The sequence below is a fragment of the Pelobates fuscus genome, chromosome 1, assembly GCF_036172605.1.
Source record: "Pelobates fuscus isolate aPelFus1 chromosome 1, aPelFus1.pri, whole genome shotgun sequence".
Lineage (NCBI taxonomy): Eukaryota > Metazoa > Chordata > Amphibia > Anura > Pelobatidae > Pelobates > Pelobates fuscus.
The window spans coordinates 260296856-260314499 of record NC_086317.1 but is presented as its reverse complement, the minus strand read 5'-3'; the positions used below and the strand labels follow the sequence as shown (position 1 = coordinate 260314499).

General features: G+C 42.8%; 1 protein-coding gene across 2 annotated transcripts in view; it reads right to left on the bottom strand.

Annotated features, from left to right (window-relative positions):
* Nucleotides 1-16047, bottom strand: part of REPS2 (RALBP1 associated Eps domain containing 2) — a 272569-nt gene extending 256522 nt beyond the window's left edge. For both annotated transcript variants that reach the window (XM_063456831.1, XM_063456839.1), the window contains exon 1: nt 15746-16047. In XM_063456831.1, coding sequence (XP_063312901.1) covers nt 15746-15946 — 201 coding nt within the window. In that variant the 5' untranslated portion in view covers nt 15947-16047. The remainder of the gene's footprint in view (nt 1-15745) is intronic.
* Between the last annotated feature and the right edge of the window lie 1597 nt (nt 16048-17644).

Sequence of the window (17644 nt, the reverse complement as noted above, 5' to 3'; positions counted from 1 at the left end):
AGCAGCAATACAAATTATTACCTGCCCAAATATAGTCTTTAAAGTGCAATATGTCCAGGGGCCATAGTCAGCGGGCAGGAGGCTAGCAGCCAGGCCTCTCCAGTTCACAGTGGCGAAGCTGGTTTCGCCACAGTGTGCTTGTCTGTAGTGAGCATCTGTGTGTCAGTGAGCTTGGGTGGGTTAGGGCACTTCTGTGTTTGTCACTAGTGAACTTGTGTGGGTCAGAGAGGTTGTGTGTGTCGTGAGCTTGTCTGTAATTAGCTTGTGTTTGTCACTGCGTTTGCCTGTAGTGTGCTTGAGTGAATGTTTGTCAGTGAACTTGTGTTCGGCAGTAAGCTTGTCTGTAGTGAGCTTGTAAATGGGTCAGAGAGTGTTTGTGTGTATCGGTGAGCTTGTCTGTAGTGAGCATGTTTGTGTCAGTGAGCCTGTCCGTAGTGAGCGTTTGTGAGTCAGTAAGCTTTTCTGTAGTCAGTGTGTGTGTGTGCGTGTGCCAGTGACTTTTATGCACCATGCGCCTCAGCACTCAGTGATCTCATTCTGTGACTTTAAGTGGTCTTCCATTTCATTGCTAAGTTGCTGATGTTCCTTCATGCTTGACAGTGGAATATCTAGTAGGGATGAAATTTCACAATCTAACTTATTGCAAAGGCATCCCATCACAGTACCACACTTGAATTCACGGAACTCTTCAAAACAACTCTTCAGAAAACGTTTTTTTTGGACAGAAATTATTTAATGGCTGGCTGGCTGGCAGTATTTAATAGAAGACTTCAAGTACCATAATAACCACTTCAGTGCACTGTAGTGGATTAACATTGGTGGGTTTCTAGTTTGCTTATGTTTTACCACAGTAGAGAAGAGTGAACCAGACCTGCGTCCCTAATGGGAAACAGGGAATATATTGAACTCAGGAGTTTTTTTTACACTATGCCATCTGACTACCTTTAAAACCTGCATTTTATTTGTTTATTTATTTCAGTTAGTTTGACAATTATTTACATAATTTCTGAGCTATTTGGTAATAATTTGAAATGAAAAGTAGATAATACATGATGACAATAAGACCAGCATGCGACAATAAGAATGCATGAGTATGAAACCACATATGGTAAAGGCTAACTGTTATATATGTCACATGTATATATGTATTTAATGTATTTAAATTATAATTAAAACCAAAACATGATCCTTACAGCATGGACTTTTCTCTTGTAATGTACCGTATACTTGAGTATAAGACGACCCGAATATAAGCAGAGGCCCCTAATTTTACCCCAAAAAACTGGGAAAACTTATTGACTCACGTATAAGACTAGGGTGGGAAATGCAGTAGCTACTGGTAAATGCAGCGTGTGTATGAGTGCAGCATGTGTGTATGAGTGCAGAGTGTGTGTGTATGAGTGCAGAGTGTGTGTGTATGAGTGCAGAGTGTGTGTGTATGAGTGCAGAGTGTGTGTGTATGAGTGCAGTGTGTGTGTGTGTGTATGAGTGCAGTGTGTGTGTGTGTATGAGTGCAGTGTGTGTGTGTATGAGTGCAGTGTGTGTGTGTATGAGTGCAGTGTGTGTGTGTGTGTAGCTGAGCCTTGGTGGGGGGTGGTCAATTTTAGTATTTTTTTTAATTATTTTAATAATTTTTTATTATTATTTTTTATTATTATTACTTTTTTATTAATTATTATTTTGTATTATTATTTTTTTTCGTCCCCCCTCCCTGCTTGATACATGGCAGGGAGGGGGGCTCTCCTTCCCTGGTGGTCCAGTTGCATTGGCAGTTCAGTGGGGGGGGGAAGAGGGCTGGCAGAGCTGTTACTTACCTTTCCTGCAGCTCCTGTCAGCTCCCTTCTCCTCCGCGGCGGTCCGGTCAGCATCTCTGTCAGCTCACACTGTAAGTCTTGCGAGAGCCGCACTATGACCCCGCGGCTCTCGCGAGACTTACACTGGGAGCTGACCGAGGTGCTGAACGGACCGCCGCAGAGGAGAAGGGAGCTGACAGGAGCTGCAGGAGAGGTAAGCGCTCGCTGCCAGCCCCCAGTCTGTATTATGGCAATGTAAATTGCCATAATACAGACAGTGACTCGAGTATAAGCCGAGTTGGGGTTTTTCAGCACAAAAAATGTGCTGAAAAACTCGGCTTATACTCGAGTATATACGGTAATCTTTAATGAGAAAGGCCTTACTTTTATTACCGTATATACTCGAGTATAAGTCGAGTTTTTCAGCAAATTTTTTGTGCTGAAAAACTCCAACTCGTCTTATACTCGAGTCAATGTCTGTATTAAGGCAATTTACATTGCCATAATACAGACTGGGGGCTGTGGGGGCTGGCAGAGCTTTTACTTACCCTCTCCTGCAGCTCCTGTCAGCTCCCTTCTCCTCCGCGATGGTTCGGTCAGCTCCCCTGTCAGCTCCCAGTGTAAGTCTCGCGAGAGCCGCGGGGTCATAGTGCGGCTCTCGCGAGACTTACACTGTGAGCTGACAGAGGTGCTGACCGGACCGGCGCGGAGGAGAAGGGAGCTGACAGGACCTGCAGGAGAGGTAAGTGCTTCCTGCCAGGCCCCTCCACTGAACTACCAATGCCACTGGACCACCAGGGAGTGAGAGCCCACCTCCCTGCCATGTATCAAGCAGGGAGGGGGGGACGAAAAAAAACCACATATATAAATAATAATAATAAAATAATATTTAAAAAAATAATAATACCAAAAATTAATAAAAAAAATAACAATTTAACAAGAAAAAAAATGATTAAAATAATAATTTAAAAAATAATAATAAAATGCCAACCCCCCACCAAGGCTCTGCAACACACACTGCACTCATACACACACACTGCATTCATTATATACACACACTGTAAATAAATATTCAATTAATATAATTTTTTTAGGATCTAATTTTATTTAGAAATTTACCAGTAGCTGCTGCATTTCCCACCCTAGTCTTATACTCAAGTCAATAAGTCCCAGTTTTTGGGGGTAAAATTAGGGGCCTCGGCTTATATTCGGGTCGGCTTATACTCGAGTATATACGGCCTTTAAAACAATGTTTGCAATGTAAAAATAAATATTAGATCAACTCACCAGAAACTTAACCCTCACTAAAAAGGAATAAAAAACAAAAACTAGATTGAATTGTGACTTTGAGCTGTACAATTTGTGTGTGGCAATATATACTTAGCAGGGAGATAAAGATACATTAATCAGATACTATAATCACTACAGGCTGGCCTTTGGGCAAACCAGGCAAATGTTCACTGAGCCACATTGGTTTATAAAAGAAGGGAAGATCAGGGGATCTTTTGAACTAGCCCAATATATCATAGACATATTGTATATAGCTTGTTGGCTGTATCTTCTCTCCCCTGCTGCATTGTGTTGGAGCTACAGAGATACGTGCTGATTCATGCAAAGTCCTCTAATTAGGTTCATTCCTAGGGAGGTTTGTGGAGGACACACGCCCTGAATTTAAGGATCTGTAGCCCCAAATGTAGAGATAAGGGAGAAAGGAGAAACAATAGTTTAAGAGTGTTTTTAGGTTGCTGATACACACAAGGAATAAAGAGGTTGGCAGAGAAACACCACAGGGTGCGTGAAGGGTTGCATAAACACTCGTTTATAAAGCGGAGTGGTTTATTTAACTACATAAAACCATAATAAAACCTTGACTCACTCCTGGCAGTATGGCAGAAATAGTTGAGAGATTCGGAGGCACAAGAGGCACTAGAAGTACACTGCCAGTGGTGCATTATAGTGCCTTATTGTAGTGACAATGGTGCAGAGACCCTGTCCATGTCCTTCAACCTTCCAAATACAGTGAGAGAATGTACACATGTGTCTACACTGCGGGGGGGCATGACCGTCCATAAAACTATTCTCCATCTACCTCTGCACACTTTTCAGTCATGAGCTCTAACCAACTAGTCCATTAGATAGTGTCACATCGTAGATAAACTACACACTGCATCTAATAAAAAACAAAGAAAAGATTTACTTGCGCACTATACTAAATCTTTATGCATATTTTAAATACTAAAAATAAGGTTTTTATCATCACTCCAATGGCCATTAGATGTAAGCCCATCTGCCATGTCAACACAAACCTTTTAGGTGGGTTCTACACTAACAATTCCCCTTGCTTCCTTAAGCTTCAGGCAAAGAAACCTCTAATGAGACAGAGAGGGGTTTTTCTAAACCCCTACATACTTATAAACCCTTAGTATTGAACACATCGAGTAACATGGCTGTGTAATACAAAAGCAAATACAAATACACAAAAATAAGTCCTGTGCTCAGACTCCCACTACTCCTGGGCGGCAGTAATGACCATAGTACACATCAGCCCCAATACAATAAAAAACAGAGAAAAAAAAATTCCCAAATCCCCATGCATATTTAAACAAATGGATTTTTTTAGTAACTGCAATGGCCATTAGAGATTTGTTCACCTGAATGTGAAGGAAGCAAGGTGAATTGTTAGTGCAGGACCCAGAGGTTTGCCTTGACGTGGCAGGGGAACTTAGATCTAATGGCCATTGGATTGGTACTAAAAAAACAAAACGTACACATGAGCCAGCGTATCACAGTGACACAGTTTCTGGCAGCCACATCTATCAGGAGTTGAAGAACAAAGATGCCAGCACCAAGGAAGATGAGCCTGAGTTCAGCTATTCAAACAAGTCAAATTCGGTTATTTCAACTTCTATTTAGCTGCAGTTCAGTTTTTTTTTTTTTTTTAAATCAGTTGTAATACAGACCAGGGGAATTGCACTTAAACCTCTACGCCTTTAAATCCCAAGACACCCTAATGCTACCCAAGCTCCCCTCAACCCGCTAAAGAAATCCCAACCCTAAATCCTCTCCTCAAACCTGACAGTGGTATCTTATTTTCTTGTAGCCGGATAATTCAGTCACAATTTGGCTTCAATTCGGTTTAACTATGTTTGAGCTATTTTTTAAACTAATCTTACTACAGCCATTTGTAAAATAACATTGGACTCACTTTGTGTTACCATTCGGTTCACAGTGAATACAAGGAACAAGAGAGGAATGTTAACAAACCAATACAGGAGAATTAAACCAAATGTAAACAGCTAAAATTACAAAAGCAATTTAGGTGTTTAGTGAACAGTTCCTTATATCCCCCCCCCCCTGTCATCCATGTATGATATAATGTTTGTGTTGTCTGTGTATGTGATAGTAGGTGTGATGACTGTGTGTGATATGTATGCTATGTGTTGGCTGTGTGTGATATTTGTAATGGGTGTATTAATAGTGTGTGATATGCAAGTATTGGTTGTATGTGATATTTGTGCTGGGTTTATTGGCTGTGTGTGATGGTTATTTAATTCATATAAAAACATGCATTTAAGCCTGTGTGTGAATGCACGTGTATATTTTTGCAGAGTTATGTGCACACAGTTATACATATACACTGTCAAATACACCACATGCACATAGTCGCAGGTAGTCACATACACAGGATCAGGCAGAAACACACAGGTACAGGCAGTAACACACATACACAGTTACAGATAGATAAACACACACATACTTACATGCAGACAGCTACACACACCCAGGCAGACAGCCACACACGCACAGGCAGACAGACACACACACACACAGAGTCAGACGGCCATACGCACACAGAGGCAGGCAGTCACACACAGACAGCCAAACAAACACACACAGGCAGACAGTCATACATACACACAGACAAACAGTCACGGGCACACACACACACACACACACACAGGCCATGTGTGAGCTGTGGCCACCATAGACATAGAATACCTAGACGCCGCACGTCTATGGCATTCTGTGCTAAGCGGGGAGAAATGCGGTGGACCGGTCGCTGCTCTACTGAAGCAATTGAAGAACACTTGGAAAGCCCATCTCACTAAAGGTAAGTGAAGGACTTGGGGCACTTATAGCCCTTAATGCCCCTACCTCTTAGTACCCCTACCCCATGTCATTAATGCCCCTACCCCTAATCCTTAATACCCCTACACACAGTGTTAATACCCCTAGCCCTAGTCCTTAATACCCCTACCCCTATGGTGTTAATACCCCTATGCTGGGGTAGGGGTATTAAGGACTATGTGTGCTGGGATAGGGGTATTAACACTGTGTGTGTAGGGGTATTAAGGATTAGGGGTAGGGGCATTAATGACATGGGGTAGGGGCATTAAGGGCTATAAGTGCCCCAAGTCCTTCACTTACCTTTAGTGAGATGGGCTTTCCAAGTGTTCTTCAATAGCTTCAGTAGAGCGGCGACCGGTCCAAGATGGCTGCCGCATTTCTCGCCGCTCAGCACAGAATGCGGCGTCTAGGTATTCTATGTCTATGGTGGCCACAGGGCGCCCCCTGCTCCCGCACACCCCTAAGGCCGGCCCTGCCCCTACTTCCTTTCTCCATTCAGGTGCCACCATTCAAAATACAGTTCATTTTGGGGAGGCGGGTCTGTGCTTAATAAAAGAGACATTGACAACATTAAGAGTTGTTCACAATGAAGATAAGGCCAAGTACAGGTTGAATATTTTCCAATGCTATAAAATAATAAAAAATACTTTGTTCACTTTTTGTTGCTTTAGATGTCACTTTCATTTCTTTTCTTTGCTGGTCATCATTTCGAACACAGGTGCTGATTCTGTCATAGAGACACTTTCACATATATGTAATATATATATATATATATATATATATATATATATATATATATATATATCTGCTGACTTTACTGAATTCATATTTATAGATAGAAGGAGTAAGCAAATTGCTAAGTAGACAATGCATTTTCCTATTAAAGATCATTTTTCATACGCAGTATTCTGGGCTCAGCAAAAACGTTGCCGTAAAATCCCATTCATCACAGTCTCTCGTTTTCTTCTTACACGGGTTAAAAAAAAAAAAAGAAAAATCAACTTTGGTTTTTTAAACTGAGAAAAAATAACTGTGTAGGAAAGCTACCATGATAAACTAGTTTTAGTGATGTAACATTCCATCTGAATATTTTGAATACGCTGCATAGAACGCAAATGTCAAGACTGGGGGAGGGGATGTTTACAAAGCTTCTCACATGACATCATTAATGAGTAACTGTTTTATGAGTGAGTCTGTAGTGCTCTCCTGGACTAAGATGTAGAAGGTATTGGGAATCCTAATGCAAACCTATCATTTATTTAAAAAGCATTTAGGTCTACTCTTTCCATGTTAATGCAAATTTCATCGCATGCTTGTCATGTTAAAATGTGAGTCACTATTTTATTAGCACTTTTTTTCCCTAATAAGAATAAGAGTTAATTGCATAAATAGTTAGATGTGGTCAGTAGAAAATGATTTTGTAAGATTTAGGTCAAACAGAGGTGAAAATGTATGGCTTGGTTCAATTAAAAAATATAAATTTAGGCTACATTGGCCTAGAATGTGAGTGGCACAGATTGTTAGCTTTTGGACTTTACTTTTGGCAACCAAGTTTAATCGGTTTGTAAAACATTATAGCTCCTGTTTGCTGCTCAGTAAAAGCTCGCAAACACCCGATGTGGCAGTAAAAGCTCACAAACACCCGATGTGGCAGTAATAGCTCACAAACACCCGATGTGGCAGTAATAGCTCACAAACACCCGATGTGGCAGTAATAGCTCACAAACACCCGATGTGGCAGTAATAGCTCACAAACACCCGATGTGGCAGTGTTAGCCATCTCCCTGAAGGACTACAGCGCACATTATTTGCCTTTTGATGTTACTGTTGCTAACCCAGGCACCAACAGCACTACAACTTATCATATCTCCCAACATTTCAAATGGACAAAGAGGGAGTGGGAGATGTAAAGGGGTCGGGATGTTCTAACAATGTTTAGGTGAGGAACGTTAGGATAAAATATAGGGATTTATGGAATATGGCCCAACACAGGGAAAGTCACTGGTAAGTAGGGATAGTTGGGAGATGTGACGTATTGCAGTGGATTTAGTGGAAGGAACTTATTCCTAAAAAGTTTCTAAATAAATACAATTAACAGATTTTACTATTAACATGACGTAAAGTCATGATTTTATTAATGACACGGAGGCGAGTATTATGCATTCTCTTTCTTTATTATACTCCCAGCAGCAAGAAAAGGGAAGTATGAGAGAATCATAGAAAAAAAGAAACCATAACAATAGCCTGGTAACAGTAGCACCAATCAGCATACAGTATAATCCATATAGGTGTAGTGTTCCTTGACTCCTCCTCTTTCTGCGTAGATCCTGAAGACCATTAGTGCAAATTCAAGTATTCCAACCATAAATACGAATCCACGAACAAAAAACCATAACTGGAACTTCAATCTAGAACCGTTTCAACCGTGAACTCTCCAGTTGTATTCAAGCTAAAAGAGAGGAGAAATATGGTAATATCGAAATCTCGTGACTGTCATTCCGCAATCAACAACTCGTAAACCATGTTAATCAAACGATGTAACTATATAAAAAGAAAAATTTCAGCCATACTGCTAGATCAAAATTGTATCACATAAGTCATGTTAATAGACTCCTCACTCACCTGTGTCATGAATGATCTTGTACCTACCGTATTAAGGCATCCTAAATGCTTCATGTTCTGGGTTGTAATCCACTCACCACCCTGGGTAGGGCGGGTGGGAATAATACTCGCCTCCGTGTCATTAATAAAATCATGACTTTACGTCATGTTAATAGTAAAATCTGTTAATTTTATTAAAGACACGGAGGCTCCTATTATGCTATTTCAAAGCTGAGCAACCACTGTATTCGAAATGTGTTGCACTGGGCGTAAATAGAAATTACGAAATGTAGACTAATTCGACCAGTCGGCAGCCCGTAGTATATCTTCCAATTTACAACCCAACATGGACGCTTTAGAGGCCATAGCTCCGCGAACGGAATGTGCGGAAAAAATCGAGGTGTCTATGCCTGCCATTGACAGCAGCCACTTGATCCAACGAGCTAAAGTAGCAGTAGATACTGGTAGGTGAGGTCTTTTGAATGAGATGAACAGTGGATGGATTTGTCCTGGACGGAGTGAAGCCGTGCGATGCTCATATTCCTTCAGACATAACACCGGGCACAAATTTGGGTTGTCCGGCAATGCTGGGTAGGAAACTTCCCTAGTCGAGGATTTCGTTCTACGTGAAATATTGAAGGATACTCCGTTTGGGGTAAAAACACGTGCATGCCAGTCTAGCGCCCTGACATCAGCGACTCGTTTACATGAAAGTAAACAAAACAGCATCAACAGTTTGGCCGACAATTGTTTCAGTGAAAGTTCCTGGTTCATTGGCCACGATTCGATCAATCGCAACATCACATTGACATCCCAAAAGGAAGAATATCGAGTTTGAGGAGGACGAGTAAGACGGATGCCTTTGAGTAAACGACAGATAAGGGCATGCTTACCTATTGGGGTGCCATCCAACCCCATATGTCCCGCCGATATAGCTGATCTGTACAGATTTATAGTACGAAAGGCTTTCCCTGCCTCAAAGAGTAGAGTCAGAAATTGTAGGACTGCTTCTGTAGAAGCTGATATGGGATCCATTGACTGTCCCATGCACCAATCAGACCATTTTCTCCAAGCCGATCCGTAGGCACGTCTGGTACCTGGTGCCCATGACTCTGCCAAGAGACTGAGTGTCGTCTGCGAAACCTCCTCGAGATTCAATGATCTCCTGAAATGAGCCATGCCATCAGTTGCAGTAGGCCTTGGTTGGCCAGTTCGTGACTCATTCCCTCTGGGTTGGTTAAGAGGTAGGGAATGTCCGGCAACAGTTGTGGGAAATCTATCGACATTTCCAATAATTGAGGAAACCAAGGTTGTGACCTCCATAACGGGGTTATCAGTGCTAGCGTCCCCTTGGAATATCGAAGGACCGCCAGGGTCCGAGAAATGAGGTTGAACGGGGGGAACGCGTAGTTCCTGTCTTTGGTCCAGTCCTGCAGGAATGCATCTGTTGCCAGAGCATCTGGATCTGGTCTCCAACTGAAGAACCGAGGAAGCTGGGTGTTCAGTCGAGACGCGAAGAGGTCTATACTGAAAGGTCCCCAGAGCCGCGAGAGGCGCTGGAAAATCATTGGATGGAGATGCCAGTCCCCTGCGTCTCGAAGGTATCGGGAGTTCCAGTCCGCCATTGTATTGTCTTGCCCCGGAATGTATTCTGCTATTACCGAAATGCTGTGTTTCAGGCAATAGTGCCAAAAATCTCGAGCCATCAAAGAGAGAACCTTCGATTTTGTACCCCCTAGATGGTTGATATAACGTACCGCTGAGACGTTGTCCATCTTGATTAAGATTGAGCATGAAATGCCTGTGGGGGTCATACTGCGAATGGCAAAGGACGCTGCTAGTAGTTCTAGGCAGTTGATGTGTAACCGAGACTCTTCGTTCGACCATCTGCCACCGGTGGAAACTGATCCGCAATGCGCGCCCCAGCCGTGTAAGCTGGCGTCCGACTCTATGACCAGGTCCGGCGTCGATCCAAATATCGCCCGTCCGTTCCATGCCTCCATGTGTGCTAGCCACCAGTCTAGTTCCTCCCTGGAGTCTTCGTCTAGTGTGACGCAGGTTTCGTATGAGTGACCAGAGCGTAGATATGAGGCTTTGAGTCGTTGTAGGGCACGATAGTGTAGCGGTCCTGGAAAGATCGCCTGTATGGACGATGCCAAGAGTCCTATGATCCTCGCAAGTTGTCGGAGGGAAATAGTTGTACGGTGCATAAGCCGTCTGATCTCCTTCTTGATCGAAATCATTTTGTCTTTGGGTAGACACAACCTCTGTTGAACAGAGTCGACTTGGAAACCCAGAAATTCCATCTGCCTGGAGGGTTGTAGAATTGATTTTTCCCAATTCACCAAGAATCCTAAGTTTTGGATAAGGTGGATCGTCCAGGATAGGTGAATGCGAAGTTGGGATTGAGATTGGGACAGAAGAAGGATGTCGTCCAGATAAATTATTAATCTGACCCCCCGTGTGCGCAGGAAAGCAATCACTGGTTTTAGCACTTTTGTGAAGCACCATGGAGCGGAGGATAGGCCGAACGGCAGACATACAAACCTCCACTTCGTTCCCTGCCATTGAAACTGTAGTAAGTTTCGGTGCGCTTCTGCGATCGGGATTGTCAGATAAGCGTCCCGTAAGTCTATTTTGACCATCCAATCCGATGGTATGAGGAGGTCCCGAAGGCAATGAATACCCTCCATTTTGAAATGGTGGTATTGGACATACGCATTTAGGGGCCGGAGATTTATTACTGGACGTACCCCGCCTCCTTTCTTGGGGACCAGAAACAAGTTGCTCACGAAACCTTCTGTGTCCCATGGGATTTGTTGAATAGCGTTCTTGGACGCTAATTCTGCGATCTCTGTAGAGATCATCATCTGGTGTTGGCTGGCCATATTTAGTTCTCGAGGGAACTGTGTCTGAACCGGGTGGGAGGTTAACTCCAGCATGTATCCTTGTATCGTATTTAAAACCCAAACATCTGCTGTTAAAATCTTCCAAGCATGCTGAAACAATGCCAGTCTGCCCCCCACTTTTACATGGGGAAAACGGAGATATTCGGTACTCACCATAAGGTCGTCTGCTTGAAACAGACCCCCGTGGTCCACGGGAACTCCAGGGCCGACCCCGAGAAGGGAAGAAAGGGGTATAGTGCCTCTCTGGTACTGGTCTCTGATTATTAAAGGAGCCTCTGCCGGCTCTGGTTGAGCCTCGAAATCCACGGCCGGGTAGACGGCTCCTTCCTCTGCCGGCCCCTCCAAAAACCCGTGGTGCAAAAACTCTCTTAAGAGATGTCTGAGCCTTATCAATTGCCGTGAACGTCTTAACGTACAGCCCCAGATCCTTAATAAAGGATTCGCCAAATAATAAGCCTTTAGCCGCTGGGCCCGGCTCGTTGGTTGCCATGCTGGTCAGTTTGGGCTCAATTTTTAGGAGAATCGCCTTTCGGCGTTCAGTAGCCATAGCCGCATTGGCGTTACCAACCATGCAGACTAATCTCTGCAACCAGCCTATCGCTACTTCAAAATCAAATTCGCTTTCGCCCGATTGGGCGGACTCCACTAGCTCGTATAGTTTAGTTATGGGTCCCAAAGTATCAAGGAATTTGTCTTGACAATTTCTGAGGGAAAAATCTAATCCCTTCCTTGGTTTCCAACCAGACTTGTTCAAGAATTGGACCAGCTGAGGGTCCACGTCTGGTGTCTTTTCCACCGAGTCTGGGAGGATGGGACGTGGGCATTCTGCCCGTAGCTTATTACGCCCCTCTTTGGATAAATGTTTTCGCACCCGAAGTGCGAGATACTTCGCAATGTGAGTAGGCGGCTCCCATGCTGCCGAGCGAGGGTGACGGAGATCATCTGGGTCAAATAACAGGTTACCCAGTGGGTCCCGCAAATGGTCGCCCTCGCCAGAGTCAGGAGGCGCAGTGCCCTGAGCCGTACTCTTTTGGGTAGCAACGCCTGTTTGGATGTCAGACCCGGAATCTGAAAGTTCCGCGCTGTAGTGATCCATATAGGAGTCTTCATACTCCTCCTCCACACTCCGGTCCGAATCGGACGAATCCCCATGGGCACGTGCCCGTTTCCAAGTTCTGGCCGATTTTGCCCGGCCAGGGGCTCTAGTGCGCGGTGGTATCGCGCCATCTTTGACAGCCTGAGGCGTGTCATTCAATGCAGGCTGAGCCTGCAGTTCTGGAGGGGAGGTCACATGTCTGCTCTTTGTCAACGCCTTACGTCCCGGTTGTGCCACGTTAGTGGGTATCGGGATGCGTGTGTTCTGCATTCCACTAGTCTGTGTCTGTATCAGTGCCTCTGTTATAGACTGAGTGATAGAGGACGACATTACCCCCATCGCAGAGGTTAAAGCTCTGTTAATGGATTGTGCCATGGTAGCGTCCAGGAGGGATTGAAACTCCTCGGATGCCATGAGGCTGGCGTCACTTAAACCTCCCTTGTTAGAGGGGGAAACGCCTGATGTGGGGCACATAGACCCTGAGGGTCTGTCACTCTGATCCTGCATAGCAGATAAATCCTTACAGGGAATATATATACCCTAGTTCAAATAGTGGAAAATATTGGGCCCAGTAAAATCCTTTATACACTTGGTACCTAGCCAATATATATAGCTTGTAAAGGAACTAGATTGAGGAAAAAACAGCACAAAAGAAGGGTGTCAGGATAGATTAATCCTCCACACCACACTTACAGTTTGGTAGAGATATGACAGCCAAAAACCTGTAATAATATCCCAGTCTGGGTCTTAGGAGAGTGCTTGGCGGGTAGGAGAAACCGGTAGGAGCTAAAACCCAGCAGATTCCCGCCGAAATCGCGGTAAAATGGCCGCCGCGAGTGTAAGTTACATTCCCGGCGACATAAAACCAAAAAGATGGCCGCCGCGCTACCAACTGCGCATGCGCGACCGGGCTGAAAGCGGAAAATTAATTTCAGGGACCGCGCATGCGCGGCCGCCCGCAAAACCGCGGAAAGACCGCGGACATAAACCGGAGGTGCAAGCCAAGCACCAGAAGGTAGAATAAAAAGCCCCAGACACCTAACAGGGAAACAATAGGTGAGGGTAGGGGGGAATCACTCTCTGAAGCAAGCAAGAAGCACTCTCCTGACACCAGAAGGGGATACACCACAGGAGCAAACAATAATGATATCACAATATAAGTATTACACACAATTTAGCGAATAAACAATTAATGTGTAAAAATTAAATACAAGTAAATGTATAAAATTTCAGGAGTAGCAAGATGAGGTACTTAACTTGTCTGAGGGAGCAGCAAGAAAGAGGAGGAGTCAAGGAACACTACACCTATATGGATTATACTGTATGCTGATTGGTGCTACTGTTACCAGGCTATTGTTATGGTTTCTTTTTTTCTATGATTCTCTCATACTTCCCTTTTCTTGCTGCTGGGAGTATAATAAAGAAAGAGAATGCATAATAGGAGCCTCCGTGTCTTTAATACAATTTGGATTTCACACTAATGTTAGATGGAAGTCTTGTGTCCTCATCTCATGGCGCATCATAGTATTTGTACTGAATGAGCACGTACTGCCTACTCAAGTCTGCCTTCTCAATTGAATACGCTTTCACATTCACATCCAAGTGCTTGGATTGGGTTGTGAGGAAGCTAGATTTCTTATATGATAGCAGTGAGTGAGGTAAAGATATAAAAATATAGATACGGATTTGAAGAAAAGTGAATTATACGTTTTCAAGGACTGTGTTCTGTCTCAGTTCTCCATTATCCCAGTTTAGTAATGTACTCTTATGGTTCCATTCACTAAATTTTAAATTGCAGTGGAATTAAAAAACAATTCCTAAATTCAGGCTAAATAGCCAAGCTGTGACTATAGACAAGTTGGTAAATGCTTCCATAATCTGCATTTTCTTCCATTAATGTTGCAATTTGGTTTTCAATGTATTAGTTATTCAATTAAAATTCCTTTAAAGGGACAATGCATAGGAAAAAGTCAACCATTTAGTAGATATTACCCCCAATACAGCATTTAATATTGTTGGTCTTTTATGAAAAAGTTAGCTTCTAGAATCTAAATCTAGTTTTGCAGCTAATGTAAACCTTCCTTTTTTTTGTCCTGCACTGATGTTCCCATCTTTGCCAGAAATTGTCCATTCAGAGGATTTGAATTGAGAAGCCTTGTATACAAACCACACATGTGCAGCTGGCCAATAATGCACTTGTCAATTAGCTATATCACAGCTTATTAGGAAGTGTATAAGAGGCAAGTCCACTGCATGCCATGTACAATCAGCAAGTTTTGCTTTAACCAGTTGATACCCCCTGATCCTGCTTGACCACCAACACACACATATTCAGCTAACAGATCTAATTTAAGGCATACTCACAGCAGGCACCCTGGAATTAATATAGGCTTCAACTTCACTTCCACTCTGAACTATAGTTCAAAGCAAGTGTGGCAGGAAACCCTCCTGGCTGTCTGATTGAGATCAACACATGTAAAATAGGCCTGGAAAAAGAGGCACTTTAACTCTGAAACAAGATAAAGTGCTTTAGGTGACTGGAGTGTCCCTTTAAGTAACTGTTGTAGAGAGCCTCTTTTCATAGCATATCCTTCCTGGATCTAAATGCTACTAATCACAATTAAACTTGGTTAGCGAAATAAGTTAGTAAATAACTTCTATATGAAATGTCATGTGAGACACAAAGTCACAAAAAGAAGCCAACCAATGAAAACTCCAAGGAGTGACATGAATAAAATAACTTCTATTCTGATTGGCTGAATGGTATTCCAATACGAATGTAATGCTATTATTGTCCCTTTTAGAGTAACAACGCAATCTGTGTTAATCTGCAATTTGTAAATTAGCAAAAGAGGGTGCAATTTTAAGGATTATAATGACTACCACCTGTAGGCTACAAATGCATAAAAATGTAAACAAGAATGTTTCAAAACGTTTACATATTCGCATGAACGTCTGTAAATGTATTCTAACCCAAAATGAACTGTTACATTCTCTTTACCGGATAGAAAAAGTAGTATAAAAGTCTGACCTCACTAAATAGTGAAATAAAAAGACATATAAAGGAATCCAATAGTATAGCATTTGAGTACTCGCAGGACTTTGTGTACATGCGTTTAGAATACATTTTGAATTTCCCCACACCAGATACAAGTGTTGCCCCAGATCTGACAGCAGCCAATCAGAAGTAAGTGTGAATGGAGCTCTCAGCTACCCACCTGGTGCAATGTATCTGGAGGCAGCTGGGATGCCCTGAACAGCTCGCCCACTTTGCTGCTGCCAGCTGCCAGTCTTGCAGATCCTTCCACCTGGCACAAGGAGAAAACCTCTGAGTAGTATTTCTGCTCACTGTCATTGAGAGGGAGATGCAGACCCCCAGCTGGCTGGGCAGTGGGTAAGGCAGGGAGCCCTGGATCCATGGCAGGGACACAGTATAACCAGAAAACACTCAATCCAAACAACACATCGAATTGGCTTTACTGTGCACGCCCGCTGTCACACTCTTCCTGTGCCTCTTACCAAGAGGTAAAGCCCTGGAAAGAGGAGGTGTTACTACTGCAGCTGCAGAAACATCCTCTCTCTGCAGTGCTGGGCTCATAGAACGCGGTGTAGCCGGGGGATTCCAGCTCGTGGCTGACCTCTAGTGGTGACTTGAATCAAACATGCTTACTGGATACATGACTTGTATGTGTTAGTTCCACAGAGAGATTGTTGGCATTCACTGAGTTGTCATTCACAATATGACTTGAGATTGAGATGGGATGTGTAATGTAAAATAGGGATAAGATAGATATCCACTATTCAAATAAATAATGTACAAGTAACTTAATATCCAGACATTGTTCATTTATATGGGGCCAGGCATATAAAAGAGCACAGGCCTGATATTAAAATATTTCAGTTTAGTTTATTTTTCCAATGTGCTAACATGATCATTACTCCGTGGTATGCAAATCTGTTATGCACATGTTAAAAAAACGAAAACAATTAGAATAAACCAAAGACACACAAAATAAAAGTCCCCCTTACAAACAAAAACTCTCCAAGAAGTAGTGACTTCATCCATGTATTGATTGGTATCTTTTCCACTACAATAAACTGTCCCAGCTGTCGAATGGATTTTCTGCTAAACCTAAAAGACTTGCAATAATAATGAAAATAATTTGTAACAATGTCCTTACCCAAACATGATCTACTATGTATGGTTACTTTATACGTTCAGTGCAATAATGAATACAAGTGTAATAGTGCTGCATACAGATTGCCAATCCATCACAGTGTATGGTCTCTATGAGATCATCCATATAACTCAAGGCATTTTGCATAGGTGCTAAAGTAGTGTTTGGGTCATAGGCAGCACAAGAAAGGCTGGGAGGGCATTAATAATTGTATAGCAACAGGATAGGGTGCACAGATGTTACATTGGTTAGTCTGGCTGGACAATAAAGGGATATTATAGGCACCAGAGAGCCAATAACACTTAATGTAGTGGTTCTGGGAAAAAAACAATCTGTCCTTAAAGCCTCAGCAGTGTCAACAGTGACTTTTCTGAGAAAAGACAGTGTTTTCACTGCCACCTAATGCCTCCTCTAGTAACTGTGACTTACCCAGTCTCCAAACAAATTGTCTTGGAAAAGAGCCTACATTTGTATAGTTGCCCTTGTTGGACAGTGTGTTTAATTTAGAATTTCTTATTTTCTGCTCTGTTAATAGCATAACTTCTAAAGTAAACCTATTGTGCTGTAAAATAAATCTCTTTTTTACAAACATATTTTTCATAGTTCTGTTTATTATAGTGTGAAGTGTCACTCTTTGAACGAATGCAGGAGTATTTGTGTACGTTTGTGTGCATAGGCCAATGTAGAGCTGTATGTGTGGAGAGTTGGTGTAAGATTGTGTTAATGCATGGATTCCAACTCACACAACACTGAAACTCACAGACAATTACACTCTCAAACATGCACAAATACACCCTAAAAACACACAGATGTGCACAATTACACCACACAAATACAAATATACATATATACCTATAGAGCATCTAAATCAGATGGGCATGGCGGGGTGCTCAACCCAAAAGCAATCTGCTCTGGACTCCAAAATGTCAGCTAATGTCA